Below are 18,715 nucleotides of genomic sequence, written 5' to 3'. Positions count from 1 at the left end.
CCCCCCCCCCCACAATTCCGTCTACAGTTAGACAATACCAACCGCTGCTGTTGTTGTTATTGCTGTGCAGCCTGCGGGCAGTTTAGAGGTTTGTCATGGTTACACCTGGGGATACGTGATACAGATTTCTGCTCAGATCCTATCTCAGGTCAAGACTATTAGTGCTTCCAACTCCCGCTGGCGAAAACCAAAGTTAGAGTGGGACCTGTTAGCTGTAATTGACATAAGTGATGAAGATCTTTCTCCTTTTTTCTGTAACGTCAAAATAAATAATTTATTATTTCCATAGATAAACGTCTGTATTAACTATTGTATTGTAACTTTCTGTAGGTTTGCTTTTCTTGCTTTTGCCATTTCTCTATTATATCCTCTGTGTGCTCTCTGGTGTATGGCTCTTAACCCCTGACACTTGCCCTTATGTATAATATATTGGTTGGGGATCTGGCCAGTGCGGGGTTGACCTTTTGTGATATATTTAGAGCTCTCTGCGATGAATGTTTTATCTATGCTGCGTAGGCAGAACACAGGGCAGCCATTAAACATTAATATCTGCCACTGAGATGACCTCCTGGAATATCAGCCCGTCATCAATGAATTAACATCAGATCATCATTGAACTTACTAACATCAGACCGTCCTCAGTGACTCAACATCTGCAGTTTAGGTAATGCCATCACATTCCACATCTTGTAGATGTTAAACCTTGCTACTCTACCGACAGGGAAAATCTGCATGTAAGTGTCTGCTACAGTGATGAGGAGACGAATCAAACATTTATGTGTTTGATTGTCCTTTAAAATTTCCGATAGACATCATAGATATTAATTCACCAAAGACCAATTATTCAGAGGATCATGGCAGTTTGTTTTTTAAGCTCTAAATTAGACTGTGAGGGGTAGTTTTCTTCCAATGAGTTCAGTTGGCTGGGGTACTACACTGAATAATTATTAATTTTTATTAATCCTTTGCTTTATTTGACTAACCCTTGTAAAGTTGAAAGTGTCCTACGTTGTATCTTCCCTCATGAAACATGCCCATATGTATGGTTGGTGTGTGCAAACTATTGAATGCTTGTGTGGACATTTTTAGCATGCATCACTCTCAGCTGTGGTCCATGCTGCTACCGCTGGTGTGTGTGTGTGTGTGTGTTTTGGCTTTATGTGGCTTTGCCTCTCAGACACAGTTTAGCAACAGCTCAGCCTGCCTGCATTATTCATACAGGAGCGAGCCTGCAGATAAGGTTACCCCGAGGCAGTGTATTTGGTGCATTAAGGTGCCCTTTGCAACTATATCATAGGGATACACTCTGGCACAATCATACAATAAGCATACTCATTTGTGCATGCGGATGAGCTGAGAATATGGGTAGGCCTCAAGTTGATGCGAACAGGGGATGGATGAAGCCCCAATAAGAGAGAAAGATGCAGAAGGTTGCAGGAGGTCACAAAGGTAAGCTGACGTGGATGTGGGAGGATACAGAGCGCATACACATTTGCTCTCAGACAAAGAGGAGGGCACCCCTGAAGGCCGAGACTCACACAGATGCACACACATCGTCTCTCCTTGCTGTGGGGACGTCCTGCCAAAGTTGATGCGGCGGCCAAGATGAGGATTCACTGCTGGACTCACAGGACGCAATAACAATGGGAGACACACAAAGGACTACACAGACCCTGTCATTGGGATAACAGTGTGTTTTATTCATTGTGTGACCCTGGGAAGTTACTTACAAGCCTGTAAAGGGGAACAAGAACAGAAATGTACAAGCAGTTTTGCTATGCTGGATGGACTTCAGTGGAACTTATTGACCCAGAGGCAACAAGTGGGTAAAACTGAAAGAGACTGTTACCAGTGAGATTAATCTTTCTCATATGTAACATTTTAAAGTCAGTGTTTTTGATTTAACACTCCAAGGCAGGTTTCTGTATCTCTTTATTTACATAGAGACAACAACATTTTTGCTGAGGATTGAAGACGTACTGTAATTTGAGCGAGCACTGATGGCTGAGATTCCATTACTAGATCGCGTTTTGAAGCACTGTGGTTTGTCTGTGTGTGAACTGACTTTGGACTCATTGTGCTGGGGTTTCTGGGGTGTCACAAAGAGAGATGGAGAAAAAAGGAGACAAGATGTAAAAATAAATTGGGAATGAGAGGATGTTGCTACTATTTGGATTTTTCTTCTCAAGAGTACATCGACATTGACATTTATGTTGACCTGCTTACGCACATTTCGGAAACATGTTCTTTCTCTAGTTGTTCAGAATGATATGATTTAGAAGACATCATGCCACCTAAAAAAGGTGATGCAAAATCAGCTGCCAAGAAAGGCAAGTCAGAGGAGCCAAAGAAGGGAGGAAAGGTTGATAAGAAGGGAGGGAAAGATGACAATAAAGGGGGAAAGAAAGCAGAGGAGCCACCAGCTAAGGGGAAAGGGAAGGATGATGGAAAAAAGGGAAAGGGAAAGAAACCTGTCAGCGAGTCAGAGGAGGGGTCAGAGGAAGAAGAAGAGGAGATGAAGACTGAGGAAGAAAATAGTGATGACAGTGAGAAAGAGGTAGTTACGGCGAAGGATAAAGGGAAAGGGAAAGGGAAAGCAGCTCTGAAAGGTGCCTCCAAGGCCATTGCTGTAAAGGGATTTAAGCCTCCTAAACACTTACCTCCGTCTGATGATGATGAGGAGGAGGAGGAAAAGACAGGGAAGGCAAAGATGAATAAAGGCATGGGAGCAATAAACCTGAAGAAGATGAGTGATGTCAACATCAAAGGAGCCTCACGGGCCATGATGGGCTTTGCTTCAGAGGGACAGAAGAAGGGTGCAAGTGCAGCAAAAGCACAAAAGAAACCAGATGTCAGTTCCAACCTCAAAGGAGCCTCCAAAGCCTTGACAGGCCTTACAGGAAAGTCCTCTCCTTTTAAAATGCCCTCTAAACAGCAGGCAGAGATACCAAAACCAAAGAGGAACCTCAAGAGTACCTCCCGTCTCTTCCTACGACTCTCCAAGAAAAAGAAGCCACCTGCTGGTGTTAAACCACTACTGGGAACCAGCAAGCTTTTTGCTGGGTTTGGGGATAAATCATCTTCCGCTGATAAAAAGCCTGGTCTGTCAGGCTTCAGCTTGTTTAATAAAAAGAATGATGCTCCAAAAGAAACCACACCACCTAAGAAGACATTAAATTTATCTGGCTTAGGGGCCCAGGGGAAAATGGCGTCAGAGGCAAAGGGACTGGGAGGAAAATTCAAAGGCATGTTTGGGAAAAAGAAAGCAGGATCAGGGTTTCAGTCTAAAGGCCGGATTTTAGGAAGGATGGCTGCAGTATCTAACTGGTTGACAGGGAGGTTCCTGACTGCTAAGGGCCAAGGTCGACTAGGGGGACGAGCAGGAAGACATGGACGGAAGAGTCTGTCATTTGCTAACAGAGACACTAGAGGGAGACAGACTCATTATTACAATGAGGGCTATGAGTATGATGATGAGTATGGAAATGAGGAAGATTACCACGACAGGACGAGACCTAATGGCTACCTGAGGCAATCTATGACCTACGACCCATATGACCCTTATGGAGATGACCTAGATTACTATGATGATGATGAGTGGGAAGATGAATATGGTTACTATGATGATGAAGGCAACTTTTATTATGATGATGAATTGTACTACGAGGACAATGTGGATTACTACCCTTATGGCTATGATGAGTATGAAGATTACTATGGCGATGAAGAGACGGAGTATTACTATGGTGAAGATGGAATGCTGTATGTAGTGGAGCCAGAGCCATATGGTTACTATGGTAATGTCATGGATGATTTCTATGACCCACATGACCCTGAGCTGTACGGAGATTACTTTGACCACAATATGGGTTATAACTATGGGATGTCAGACCCATATGTCATGATGACCGGTGGTTATGATGTTGTTTCCGGCCTATATAATGACCCAATGCTGGGATATACAGAGCCTGCTGGTGTGTATAACCCCTATCAGCAACCTTTCTATATGGAAGCCGGGCTGGATCCAGCGGAGACAGGACAGCTATATGGACAGGAGCAGCTGTCTTACCCTCTTGCTGAGTCATTTTCAGCAGAGCAGTTCAGGGTCCCCAGGCCCCAGGTTAGGCTATTTGGAAAAGACAGAATTGAGGTAGAAACCCTGCCACCTCCTCCTCCTCCTCCTCCTCTTCCTTCTCATCTCTCCTCCCCAATGTTTCCCCCTCCTTCCCCAGCTCTTGACCTCAACAATCTGGAAATGATGTCAGATATACAATATGAGCAGCCCCTTCCCACATACTTTCCTGCACAGTTTCACTACCCCACTGTTGTGAACAAACAACAAACCCCCATTCTTCACAGACAAGCCCAGACGCCAACAGCTATGAGTCATCAACAGGAGCACTTCCATCTCTCTCAGCCTACTCACCCTCCTTTCTCTGTTTCTCTCAGTCACATGTCGCCATCCCCCCTACCACATCAGTTGGCCTCCCAAGTGTACCAACCATCCCTCCCCCAAGACTCACAAATGTTCCAGATGGGGCAAATGTCACCAATGGTCACACAAATACATCCACCAATGCCTCCACTGATGCATTCTACACTGCATTCACCAGTGGCCTCCCCTAGGCCAATGCGACGAATGAGTCCCCTTCCATCTCCACAGCTGTCACATAGGCCAGGATCATTTAGAGCAATGGCACCTCCCACACCCCACTTCTCGACACATCACATGGACATCCAAACAGGCATCCAGCAAGACCCCCATCTCTCCCCTCGCTTACATAGGAGAGGACTCACTCACCGAGCCTCAATGGCCGGCCAAATGCAGGCTTCACCAAGCCCACCTGCTTCTTCATCACACCAGAGGAGAGGGATGTCAGTTAGAGCTCAGCCATCCCTGTCAAGAGGAATGGGGCGAGCTGGGTTCCGCAGGGCATCATCAACTGTCCGACCCCAATCCCCCTTTTCTAGCCCCCTAGCGTCACCCCGGGGATCACTAAGGAAACGAGCAAGCCCACCACCTTCCCCGAGACTGTCTTTCATTCAGCAACCCCCTCCTGCTGCGCCTTTGCCACCTACCAGACCACATTTGTTTAAAGGTAGAAAACAAACATCCAAGTTGAGGCATTCCCCTTCTCCTCCCCTATCATCCCCACAAAGACAGAGCCCGCCTCTACCTGAGAGATCTCAGTCCCCCCCCCAAACCTTCCGCCCTACTTCCCCCCATCGTCCTCCCTCTCCTTCCCCATCACGGATCACCAGTCGCCCCCTCCCCATCCGGTCCTCTATTCGCAGGCTGAGAGGTGGTGCTGGAGGCCGAAATCCTGTGCCCATGGGGGCCGTGAAACCCTACCCAGCTAATTCCTTCTCCCAGAGAAGCAGTAGACATGGACCCCCTGTCACTCAGCATGTAGCCCCATTCAGGTCCTCTATCCATAGTGGCCCAGTCCCTCCCTCAGGACAGTTAGGGGGTGTAGCTGGAACTCCCATGTTAGCCAGGGCGGGCTCCCGACCTACAGGGTTAAGGGAGTCAAAGCGAATTGGTACTCCCCAAAGAGGCTTTCACAGACCTGTAGGTAGGGGGCAGCCGCTTGTCCGTATGGCCAGAAACCAACCTTCTCGTCAATCTAAGCAGTCATTCAGAGCTCCACCTCCAGTGCCTCCGGTCTCTCCACAGCCTTCTTTGAAACATAGTCGTCCTCGTTCTCCCCAGCCATCAGTACATAGGCTGCAAAGCAGACCTTCGTCTCCACAACCACTGCCACGTACATCTCCTCTGCCTTCCCGTTCAGCCTCTCCCATGCACCGTATGTCTCAACCATCGTCTCCCTTTCCCCACAGGGCTATGAGTCCCCAGAGTCCAGGGCCATCATCTTTTCAACCTCCAGTGTATCACCCCAGTCTTCCTGGTACTATCCAACCATCACAAACCGTTACCCAGTATGACTACACAATGATGGAGCCGGGCCCATCCCCAATGCTTACAAATGCTTTACCAACCCATCAGGGGGTAGGTGCTTCCTTTCTTCCTTCTCCTCTTCCCTCCTCCATCCCTTACTCCAACACTGCTTACTCCTCTCCTTTACAGAGACCCTATTCCCCCCAAACACAGTATGAAGTCAACCCCCAAAACCCCCCTCAATCTTCACCCTCATCACCTTATCTAGGGCGTGCGCTCCAGAACCCTTATCTGCAGAATGCCAGCTACACAACTACTTTACAGAGAAGCTCTTCCCCCTTACCTGGTGGCCAGGAGGATGTATCAGCTGATGTTCATTTGAGCCAGGAAGGAAGCCCATATGCCATTCCTGGTCTATCTAATGCTTTGACGCAGAACTCCCACCTGCGCAGCGCCTCCTACTCATCTCCTCTACAACGCAATGCCAATGTCTATACAACTGTCCTCTCACCCCCACAGGCAGCAGCCTCTTTTGTTCCCTCTGTACCCTCCTCCCCACACTTGTCTTCTGCTATGCTTACCTCCCAGCTACGTAATGCTTCCTTTGTCTCACCCCTTCAGCGACACTTATCCCCTGCCTTTCCCGCCTCTCCTCCCACCACACCCCAACAAGTTACTGTAAGAGGTACCTCTTCATTTCTCTCTGGTGGACTGCGGACCTCTCAAATTCAGGGATCCATGTTGAGACTTCCAGGTGGCACTTTGGCAATGTCTGGGAGACCTGTTCAGTCTCCAGTTGGTGGTGGGAAGCTATCTCCCTCTGTGCTCTCCAATGCCCTTCAGAACCCTAGCCTACGTCAGGCCACCTATCGATTACCTGATGGCTCATTGGTCACCAGAACGGAACCTGCTGAGCCTTCCCAAAGTCCATTGCCCCTCTCAGCCTCTATGCTGTCCTCTGCCTTGCTCAATCCCAGTTTGCAACAGGCCACATATCGTTTGCCTGATGGCACTCTTGTAACCAGGACAGAACCCACACCTGTACACTCCCTTTCCTCACCTATGCTTTCCTCTGCACTGTTAAACCCCAATGTACGTAGAGCCACATATAGGCTACCAGATGGAACTTTGGTTACAAGAAACGAGCCAGCCCCTGAGCATGTAACCCCTTCATCTTCTATGCTGTCCTCAGCGCTTCTCAATACTAATATTCGTAAGGCCTCTTATCAATTACCAGATGGTTCAATTCTAACAAATCCGGTAGAGGAGACACAGAATGTTGTGAGCGCAGTATCATCACCGGGGCTATCAAGTGCCCTGATGAATGCTAACCTGCGTAAGGCAAAGTTTCAACTTCCAGATGGATCATCATTGTTTTCACGGAACCAAACCCAAGCATCCACCTCTGCCTCCTCTGGTCCTAACCTTTCTGGTGCAATGTTAAACACCAACCTCCGAGGTGCCTCCTACAGACTCCCAAGCACATCACTTCTGAGGCAGCCTAGTTCTGCTGATACATCTGAGCCACGATCCCTTGACCTCTCCAATGCTCTCCGCAACCCGAACCTCCGCTCTGCCACTTACCGTCTGCCTGACGGAACTCTGATGTCTCGCTCTCAGCCCACTACAGCACCTCGAACACTTGACTTGTCTAATGCTTTGTCAAAGAACCCAAACCTTCGTGGGGCAAATTACCGTCTCCCTGATGGCAATATCATGACACGGCTTGGTGCACCTAGCACCCCAGAACCTCGCTCACTTAATCTCTCTGGTGCCCTGCAGAACACTCACCTCCGGGGAGCCTCTTTCCGCCTACCCTCATATGCTGTAGTGTCCCCCCAGGTCCAGGGATCTGGCCACGAACAGCACTGGGCACAGGGCCCTGGAGGTGAAGGCTTAGGTCCGCCACAAGACATGGATGTGTGGGGTGCAGAGAGGGTTCTACCTCACGGCACAGTTCAGAATCTCAATAAGTGGTCCATGTATAGAGACGGGGAGCTGCTGGACCCCCAAAGCCTGACGGTACAGAGACACATGGGGAATGAACCAGGGGAGTGGGATCTCAGCAGGGAGGGGGAACCCCAGGGCCACTGGTTTGACAAGGTAAAAGCTTTGAAACATGACTCACACTATAAGTAGACACAATCGCTAACGTTGAGTACTGTACTGATATATACTAAGTCTTTGTGTTTGTGGTGTAATCTTTTAGTTGCAGGTGTAATGTTAGGGTGAACGCCTGGCACATTAGTGTACTTTTCCATGTGAGTGTTTAATGCATGAGCCCATTGATCATACATGCATCATGTCCTGATTTCTGAGTGTGTATGCGTGTATTTAGATGTACTCAATCAGAAGCCTGCCAACCATGGCTCCCCGGGAGCAACGAGAGGAAGATGGAGTGGAAGATATGACACAGTTAGAGTAAGTAGAGAAATCTCACACCCCAGAGTGAAATCTTTTTCAGAGAGAAACCTACAAATTGACAGTAAACTATGTAAAAATGAAAAGTCTGATTTAAAGGTGCTCTAAGTGATGTTAGGGGATGTTGCTTCTTGTTGACGTTCAAAGTATTTTCAAACAAAACGAGGCTAGCTGGCCCCTGCCACCTCCTCCTCCCGTCCCTTCTTCCTCCCTCTCCGCACACTAACGCCCCAACCCCCACCACCAAATCCTTCTTGTCGTTTATTGGCTGGAATGCTGGAAGACTGTTTGTTATGTTTGGTGGTGCAGGTTGGCACAGATTTTTTTTGTTGGCGTTTTTGTGGAGCCTGGGCTGTCTACAGAGACCGCATTTTTAGCTAGCAGATAGTGAGGAGATGTTTGCTGTGTGTAACAAAAAATCGCTTAGAGCACCTTTAAAGGAAATCCATCACTTCACTTAACTTCACAGCCTACCCCCGGACTTTCTTTCTTCTTCCCAACTACTGTGCAATGTATAATACTTTAAGACACTGAAATCCTGTGTAATTTCATTTCATTGATGTACAATATTTAAATTTGTATTACTTTGAAAACTGGAAATTCTGTGCAATTTCATTACAGTGCAATATTTAATATTTAACCATTTAATCATTTAATTATATTATTGTGCAATATTTAATATTTAATCCCTTGACAAAACTAAAAAATTCTGTGCAAATTCATAACTGCAATATTTAATACTTTTGGGACACCAATAACTCAATCTGTGCAATTTCATAACAGTGTAATACTATTTTCATAACGCGTATACAACCATATTTACAGTATCTTTCTTACTATTTTATATATGTACTGTATATAGTCATCTCAGGTACTGTGTACCCCCCCCTTTTTTTTTCTTCTGCACTACTTCTATTTTTATACATTTTATATTTCTTATTGACACTGTAAAGGGATTGCTTCAATCTTGTTGCACAGGTATCGCGCATGTGTACAATGATAATAAAGGCATTCTATTCTATTCTACAATCAAATTAATTAATTCTATTTGGTTTATCAAGATTTGAATTAATTAACTGCAGTCATGGTTGCCTTTCTCCGAGTATTGAGAATGAGAATGAGAATCCTACTGCTTATACAGTGCAATGCAGTCGGTTTGAAGCTTCAAAGACATGATGTATGACTCCTAGAAGCTGGAAGGGGAATAATTGCAGTTGTGGAACATGCCTACATAGTGATCAAAGAGCCCCTTTGTCCTACTGCTTCTTTCTAGGGAAATGAATGAAGGGTCTGTTTTGCTGAACCTGAGGAAAAGATCTGAGAGGGAGCTTATTTATGCAAGTATCTGATCAGCACAACAACAACATACAAACACCTACATACAACCGATGTGCTACTAAAACATTCTTGAACCTATAAATCTGAAGTCAAATCAGTTTATTGGAGTTTGTATGTTGACTCTGTTTCTATTTATTTTTTGGAATATTATGTCCTTCTTTTCTTCTCTCTCTCCATTCCTTGTTTTTTCAGACATACATAGGTAGTATTCTGTTGTCTGTGAATCCCTACAAGATGTACAATATCTATGGCACGGACATGGTGCTGCTGTACAAGGGTCGTGCTCTCGGAGAGTACCCTCCGTAAGTCATGTTTACTTTCACACTTTGGGGACAGACACAAAACCAACAAACTGAACGCTGTAATTGTCAGTATTACGTTATAGTGCGTTATATTGCTAAAACACGACAGAATAGATACATTTTGGAAATTGGGTTTCATTTTTGCTACATATTATTACTAATTATCCTGCTTTTCAAAACTTGTTGGGTCGATTGCAATGGAAGAAAAATAAAATGTTGAGAGGCAGCTGGCTAAGTAAAGGAAAGTATGTTGCAGGTAAATAATTAAGTTAGTAAAGGGAAAAAAGAAGGTCAACAATACAGAAGATAAGTATGGAGAAACAGATACAAAGACTTAGTTTGAGTTCATTGCTTTCATCTCTTCACTACTTACTCTTTCTCCTTCAGGCATTTGTTTGCCATAGCAAACGCTGCTTATTCCAAAATGATGGATGCCAAACACAACCAGGTCATAATAATCAGGTAAGAGTCTCTCTATAGTCTTAATCACTTTCCATGTACCTGTAAACCAGACAAGTCCACAGCCATATGATTTATACATAAGAGTTCCATTCACTAAGACTGAGTTTGTGTCATCACATCAGATGTGCCTGAGTAATTCCATACAGTTTACTAATAATCCCACAGAATTTTGATAGATACAAAGATTTTTTTATTTGTAAAAACCAGCGGCAAGATATGTTTTTTGCACATCATTAGTAACCTTCCAAGGTTTTGGAACAGTTTAACCTTGGTATATTCCATTAAGCTTCTTGGACAGTTATGTTTCCATCTCCAGTTAGACTAGTGTTTGTAAATTCATGAGTGTCTGTCTGTGGTTTGCTGTCCAGCAAACTTAAGACGGAGTCATCTCTCACTCCTCTCGCGCTCTGTCTATCTGTCACAGGCACCTAACTTCAAGTCAAAACTGATCTCCACACACAAAAACACAGATACACTTAGAGCCCATTTACATCTGCCTCAGATGTAAAAGCACAGACATGTAAAATGAACACACAGTTGCACATTGGTGTGTGCTTTCAGAAATGGCTAGAAACAATTAGAGGAAATATACAAATGCCCACACATTCGCACATACCTGGAAAACTCTAGCCGTATTTGGAATGAGACACCTGTAAGGAAAGGCCAGCCACGTCTAGGCCAGGAGCAGATTGTCTTTCAGAGGTGTGTGTGTGTGTGTGTGTCCAAGTGCACATGTGCAAACCCTTTGTTTGTGGTTTGTGTGGGAGTCACTGAGTGTGTGTTTAGGGGTAGCTGAGGTATGGTGTACAGTGACCAGTAATGGCCCTGTTTTTAGCTAACCAGCCAGTGAGTTGAAACCTTATGCTGGAATGTGGTCAAGGTGCCGGTGTCCCTAAGCACATGCTCACACACACGCAGATGTACACACGCGCGCACACACACGCACACACTCCCGCCCCCCTTTGGCCAAGCTTGCTTAATGGGGGTATTTAGCGCTAAGCTGTTGGCAGTGATGAAGCCCAGTGAGTGTGTGTGTGTGTGTTTGTGTGTGTGGTGTGTGTGTGTGTGGGTGGAGTGTGTGTGTGTGTGTGTGTGTGTGTGTGTGTGTGTGTGTGTGTGTGTGTGTGTGAGAGCGTTTCAGGTGGTTCAACGCAAAAGTGGAATTGATGCCCTGCCTAATGCAAGATTAGCTTGGTCTCACATCACTTAGTCAATTAAGTCAAACCCTCTACAAGCAGCAGTAGGGAGGTGAGAAGGATCATATAATGGCTGCTCTAAGTGATTAATACAAGCTGGGTGTAGTGGTGCTTAAAGTGCGGATAATGTTCACTCTTAATGAGCTTCCACTTTGCCATCAAAATAACTGAATTTTAGCATTTAAAAACTTTTCTTCCCCCAATTCATTCAATTATCACACTTTTGCAGCCCAGTATGCAACCAAATCTAGCCCACCATTCAATCACACTTTTCTGTAATAAACCATAATTTGAAGGTTTTCTATTCATTAGAAGTTTTGCATTTCACACAGCCAGTGTTACTGTCTTATCAGTAGTGTGTAAAAGTATCAGAAATGTCATCAAACATTTCGATGAGTTGGCTTCTGGCTGTTTATCCATAGCGTTTTATCAATAAAGGTTTTAAAAGCACCAAGTGTGCAGGGAACGCATTTTCAGTAGGAAGGGCTTTCCTGGACAACATGTGACATATAACATTCTCAATACTGGACACTGTATTCTTGGTGTTGTTATTTTTTGACAATTTAAAGCTATAGTGCGTAGTTTCTGTCGTCCCCATGAGGGGACAACACTGTTGTTGCATCCACATGACACAAGCCTTCCGTAATCGTGCAAGCGCCCACACTCCTCCTCCACACAGTTGCTAGTAGCCAAGGAGGTCAAGGAGGACGACACCAAGTTCTAAACAAAGGCATATGAAGAAACACAGAGAGAGTTGTGTGGAGCTGAATTAGCTTTGTATCAACTCATTTGGCAATGGCTTGAATATAACGGATGTTCATTACAGTAATATCAAAATGTTACGCACTAAAACTTTAAATTGAAGCTACCAAATGTTATTTTCTGCACCATTCATTTGCTATGGCCAGTTATGTTTAATCAGCTTCTCTAAACTTTTAGCTGAGGTGATGGCAGGCAGTGACATCAAGATATGAAGGAAGAAAACCATGTTTATCCTTCAAATTGACAGTATTTGTCATACTTTATTATTCCTTCCAATGCTGGTACACTTTATTAGGTACTCATTTCCACAATAGCCTTGCATATTTGACAACGCAGAACATTGCTGTGACCTCTTGAGCAGAGGGCTGTCTGACTGTCTGAATCTTTTGTTTTTTTTAAATGTATCAACTACTGAGTTGTAGTGATGGGTGTTATCTCTGTCCAGTGAGTATGTGTTATTGTGTTTCAGTGGGGAGAGCGGGTCTGGAAAAACAGAGGCTACCAAACTAGTCCTTCGCTTCCTAGTAGCAATACATCACAAATGCAATCTTGCGCAACAGGTACACACACACACACACACACACACACACACACACACACACACACCCCACAACACACAACACACACAAACACACACACACACACACACAACGCAGGTTTGTGGCACTATCTTGTGGGGAACGTTGTTGACAAAATGCATTCCCCAGCCCCCTTACCCTAACCTTAACCATCACAACTAAATGCATAACCTTAACCCATACCCTCACCCTAACCATAACCTAATTCTAACCCTGATCCTAAAACCAAGTCTTAATCCTCAACAGCGCTTTAAACCCGGGGTCCAACATTTTGGCCACAAAGCTGTCGGAACCCCGCAAGTATACTGGACTCTTGGTTTTTGGATCCCACGAATATGTTAAACAAGTTCAAACACGAGCACAGCACACGCACACGCACAACACACACACACACACACACACACACACACACACACACACACACACACACACACACACACACACACACACACAAAACATTCCTGTCTTAAAGGATGACTAACGATAATCTTTTTTTCATGTCTTCGTTTCTCTGCTGGCTCTTCTTGGGTGCAGATTGAGGTAGTGGGGTTCCCTGCGTGACTTGTGCTTTACATTTTACAACTCATCTTCTCATTTGGCCATTAGAATAGCAGGTTGCTGTGTTTTGTTGTGGTGTGTGATCACCACCATTAGAGATGTTGTGTTTTTCCTGTAGATTTTCTTTTACTTACTTTATAGAGATGAGTCTACAGCAATAGCAGCCTGTTTAGCAGATGGTGTTAAACTGGCTGCTGAATTGCTCCCAGAGCAACATGTTTTGTTGCCAAGCTGATAAAAGCTGTCGATTTACTGTGTGTTTGAATGTTTGGCAGATACTTGAGGCAGCTCCTCTGCTGGAATCTTTTGGAAATGCCAAAACTGTACGGAACGATAATTCCAGTCGCTTTGGGAAATACATAGAGGTCTTTCTGGAGGAGTGAGTATGTCTCTTTTTTAATCACCTTTAAAAAAAAAAGTTTTTTACTATTTTGTTTTTCACTGTAAGAACAAAATCCATAGAAAAACAGATAATGTCCTGGCAGAAAACTATTACCGTTTCTATTAAGTTTACGGATATTCCTGTTAATCCCAAAATGGAAAATTCTGTAAATTTACACTATATCCTCTGGACCTTTAACTAACATTTTTGTTAATACAAAAAAAAATTCATATTGCAGTAAGACAGTATATTAGCCTGTATTTCTACAGACTTTTCTAACAGTGTTCTGCTGTATGAAAATGTTTTTTTTATCATTAAATGCTACACTTGTTTTTTGTGTATCTTCTCTTCTTTTGTTGGCTCTTTGTTCTCTACTGTCCAGTGGTGTGATCAGTGGTGCCATAACGTCTCAGTATCTACTGGAAAAGTCCCGTATCGTCTTCCAGGTGACATGCGCAGAAGCGTACACAAGACACTTTATATCTTAGACTTTTCTGTATTGGAAAGTGTTAAATTTGTGTTTTCCTTACAGGCCAAAGATGAGAGGAACTATCATATCTTCTACGAGATGCTGGCAGGTCTTCCCTCGCAGCAGAGGCAGGCTCTTTATCTGCAAGAGGCTGAGACCTACTATTACCTCAACCAGGTAGAAGACAAAGTGCAGCAAATGACTCCCCAATTTCAGAAATGGGGAGTCATGTGGCGATAAGGCTTCTCAGACAAAGTGAACTCTTCACTCCAAACTCTTTAGACCTTTTTTCTCTTTCTCTCCATAAAGGGAGGGGATTGTGGGATAACAGGAAAGAACGACGCAGAGGACTTCCTGCGTCTGCTCGCTGCCATGGAGATCCTTCACTTCACCCCTGACGACCAGTCATCTATCTTTAAAGTTCTTTCTTCCATACTGCACCTGGGCAACGTCTACTTTCAGAAATATGAGGTAGTGTTTACGGTGATATTCCCTCCTTTACAGGGGCATGAGTATTAGGGGCGGGTGAAAAATGGATTCTTTTCCCTAGAATGGATTTTTTTTTTGAATTTTTTTTTACCAATGATTCACCTAAATATTTTCAGTTTAAACAGTACTGCCGATGGCGACTACGTCATATCTTTGTCCAGCAAAACAGAGTTGGGGTCATAGATAGAGTCTTGATTTTTAATTTGTTTTTTGGGTAAAATAGTCATGAAAATAATAATAGCAATAAAAAAAAACTATTCAATTAAATGAATTGTTTCTTATTTTCCTTGGTATTTTGTCATATGCAGGTATGCATGATTGCTTGGTTATATGTATGTTGGTGTTGTCCAATATCACGTCTCTATTAATCATGTGACAGGACGATATATTGTAGCTTTTTTAGGAGCAAAATCAGTCAAGACTGACACGCCGACCGCATCTGCATGCCAAGCGGGAAGTAATGCTTTTCATTCTGTACATAAAAGTAGCAGTGACTAGCATACGAACCGTCATAACTACCTTACGCCACTGTGGTTTTGTTTTTATTTTTGTTATTAATATTTCTTGATTAACAATTCAGGTAATTAAAACAGCACTGTTTTATACAGCATGGTTTAAATTTGGAATACTTTGGCCACTCAGATTATGTTAAGGGAAATATAATGAGCTAAAGAGGATGAAGTTAACTTTAATATGGAACAAAAATAATGACAACAAAGGAAGAAAAGGCACTGGTGAGTTCTTGGCAGCAGCCCAGGTTTGATTCATGCTGCATGTCATCCTCTCTTTCTCTCTCTCTCTACCCCCTTCTTTCCTGCCTATCTGATCAATCTAATAAAGGCCTAAAAAGCCCCCAAAAATCTTAAAAAAAGAAAAAAGGAAAGCCCTTGGTGACGTGTTACTAGAATAGGATGATTATAACACAACATATCAAGTGTTTTTTCGGTCTTTTTCCTTCTGTGTTGCACGGCAGGCCGATGGCCAGGAGGTGGCGTCAGTGGTGAGCGCTCAGGAGATCAGAGTGGTGGCGGAGGTGCTGCAGATCTCGCCAGAGGGACTACAGAAAGCCATCACCTACAAAGTCACAGTCAGTATCAAACTGAGTTTTATGTGCATGTATATATTGACGTTTTGCTGCCTACGGGCATCCCTCCATTGCCTGCTTGAAATTAAGATGTGTTAGAGCAGGGGTCTTCAGCCTTTTTTAGGCCAAGGACCCCTCAGCTGAAAAGGAGACAGAGCATGGACCTCTTACTAAATATGTTGTATAAAATTGAGTTGCATATTAAAATGGGCCTACAAAAACGTGTGGGGTGGCCCAGAGCCATTAGACATACAATACCTTTTTATGGTGCATACAATACGAAGCTATTCAAATAATTGATGACATATTGACATATTTAAACATCAGGTTTTAATGGTAAAAATGTGGCACATTGAATCCTTAAGCTTAACTGTATCTATGGATGGCTTCATTACCTATAGGCCAGTAAGCCTATTATCAATCTTGCGTAAATTTAAAAAGATTCATCTTTACATATAATTAATTGAATTCATCTTAATATTTTCAGACATATGTATGTTTTGAAACTACCAAGCAATATTTTCAATATTTTCAAAATCTAACCCACCACAGACTTGCCATTTCAGTAAGAAGCGAACGAAATGGGGGATTGAAAACATATTGTAGGTTGTTGCTCATCTGAAATAATTCCAAAATAAAGTTCAAAAAAAAAGTGTCAAAATCATAACTTTTTAAATTCTTCTAGATTTTTAAATATACAGTGTACAACTTTAACTCTTTAGTCCAACAGAGGAGCTGTAAACTGTAACCAATGGAACTTTTCTTTTAACTGATTGGTTAGTGTAAGTTATTTTCCTCAATTTGTCTAATTTATTATTACGTGATACATTGTTTCAAATTAAACAATCCGCTATTGCTGTCACTCATCATCGACTTAATTCATAAAATTCTTTTCTGTCTTATTTTATTTCCTTTATTTTATTCAATACATCGCACCGATGACTTTAGCATAATTCCTATTCATATTATTTCATAATCATATTTCATTCTGCATATAATACCACACACTTTGAAGATAATGCTAACCAGTCAGTTCATGTTTAGTTCTGAGTTACATCAGATGCTTGATACCCGCTTGCAGGTCTTGTCTGATTCTGTAAAAGGAGCAGTATGGTTGAAACAAATATGGCAGCATTGATTATTTGGACTTTTCTCTTAAACCCTACACACAACGTCTACAACACACAACAAGCATATTGGCACACCGACACTCATCCTGTACAGTACACAGACATGAATAGACATAAAGAGTATTCACACACTTACTGTTGAACTATGTTCTTTTGTAGAGTAGTGCTTCTGGCAGTGAAAGCATCTCTGGACTCTTTTCTTTTGCAGTCTCTCATGTTGGATGGTATCTATATTTTTTATCAATAGCCACACTCAGCAGTGGAGCGTACATAGTAATAGATTGAGGAGATGGGACCTTTCACATTATAACCCTTTTAAATAAGAGTCCTGCTTTCTTTGTCCAAAACTGCAACTTTTTATTTGCTTGAGGATTTGAAGCTTACTGTAGACACCATTAGGCTCATATTACCAAATGAGGATTTGTCTTTCTCCTTGTAGCAACAAAGGTGTTCCCTCCATCGCAAAGGCAAAGAAAGGAATTGCCTATACTTATTGCCTTCATGTTAAAGTCCTTTAGTGTGTTACCAGGCAGGAGCAGAAGTCCATTGAGTTCACATATAAGTATGAGGCGAGTCTTCACAAATTGTTTTCAGATCTCATCCGAAGTCAGTTTCTCAATCCGAAATTAAAAAAAGAAAGCGTTTGTAGATGTCTGGTTTGCTCCGGATTTCAGCTGAAGATAGTGCCCTCCCACATCCAAAAAACCTTAGTGCACAAATGAAGAAAATCGTTTATAAAAAAACTAATAAAGCAGCAATGGAAACACAACGAATCCAACTACAACCTCCCTTGCATCTCTTCTTCTTTAGTTGTCTATATGGTTCTTAATCACCAGTGCAGTAGCAATGACACTCATTCAGTCCCGGTCTCTAATTTGCCATAGTTTCCTTAAGCAAAAAAACACTACATTTGTACCAGCTCCATGCATCTAAACAAGAATTACCCTGTTGGCATTAGTGGATCATAAGCGCATGTATGAACCACATTCTCTTATATTCCAGATTCTGGTTAGCGATGAAACATCCAGTTTTGCTGTCCGGTTTAAAAGAAGTAGCCGATTCCAGTCGTCCTGACGGTCTTGTGATGCTTCAGTCAAGGAACGAGGGGGACGAGAGAGAAACAAAGAGAATGACAGAGGACTTTGTTAATAGTATAAATGATCATGGTGTCGATCAAGATCCATGAAGATCAAGTTTTTGTGCACTCCACTAACAGCCTTCTGTATAATCAAATTTCTAATTACAAAGACGGTTCCTATTGTTTCTATGTAACAGGAGAGGAGTATCAACTCATTTCCTTTGGCCAAGATCAGACCGTGACAATCCCGGACACTCACGTCAGTGAATACTAGAGTAGAAGAAATACAGGTGGGAAGGTATAAAGAAAGGAAGGTGGAATTAGCAAAAATTAAAGACAAACACAACGACATTACGCTACATGGTGTTGAGGTTTTCCACTGTACGCCCTCCCCGGCGTTATTAAACATTTTAGTGGATCTTCCACTTGACTTAGAAACACACTCCAGATTGCACTCTCTTGACTAGAGGCTTAAAATATTAAAATGTAAACATGAATGGACAAAACATTTGAAATAAAAGTGTTTGAGGATGTGGAGGATATCTCTAGGAGCAAAAGTAAGAGAAG

At 43.1% G+C, this 18,715-nt stretch overlaps 1 protein-coding gene across 1 annotated transcript in view; it reads left to right on the top strand.

Moving 5' to 3' along the window:
• The first annotated feature begins 1,343 nt into the window (after window positions 1-1,343).
• myo15aa (myosin XVAa) overlaps window positions 1,344-18,715 on the top strand; it is a 45,504-nt gene continuing 28,132 nt past the window's right edge. The window contains exons 1-11 of the mRNA XM_032537836.1: window positions 1,344-8,002; window positions 8,238-8,320; window positions 9,594-9,657; window positions 9,851-9,960; window positions 10,348-10,422; window positions 12,850-12,940; window positions 13,792-13,895; window positions 14,281-14,344; window positions 14,431-14,544; window positions 14,677-14,838; window positions 15,830-15,943. Coding sequence (XP_032393727.1) covers window positions 2,288-8,002; window positions 8,238-8,320; window positions 9,594-9,657; window positions 9,851-9,960; window positions 10,348-10,422; window positions 12,850-12,940; window positions 13,792-13,895; window positions 14,281-14,344; window positions 14,431-14,544; window positions 14,677-14,838; window positions 15,830-15,943 — 6,696 coding nt within the window. The 5' untranslated portion in view covers window positions 1,344-2,287. The remainder of the gene's footprint in view (window positions 8,003-8,237; window positions 8,321-9,593; window positions 9,658-9,850; window positions 9,961-10,347; window positions 10,423-12,849; window positions 12,941-13,791; window positions 13,896-14,280; window positions 14,345-14,430; window positions 14,545-14,676; window positions 14,839-15,829; window positions 15,944-18,715) is intronic.

This window comes from Etheostoma spectabile, chromosome 15 (genome assembly GCF_008692095.1).
Source record: "Etheostoma spectabile isolate EspeVRDwgs_2016 chromosome 15, UIUC_Espe_1.0, whole genome shotgun sequence".
In the NCBI taxonomy this organism is placed as follows: domain Eukaryota; kingdom Metazoa; phylum Chordata; class Actinopteri; order Perciformes; family Percidae; genus Etheostoma; species Etheostoma spectabile.
Note: the sequence above shows the minus strand (reverse complement) of the source record. Positions and strands in the feature narration are given on the sequence as shown.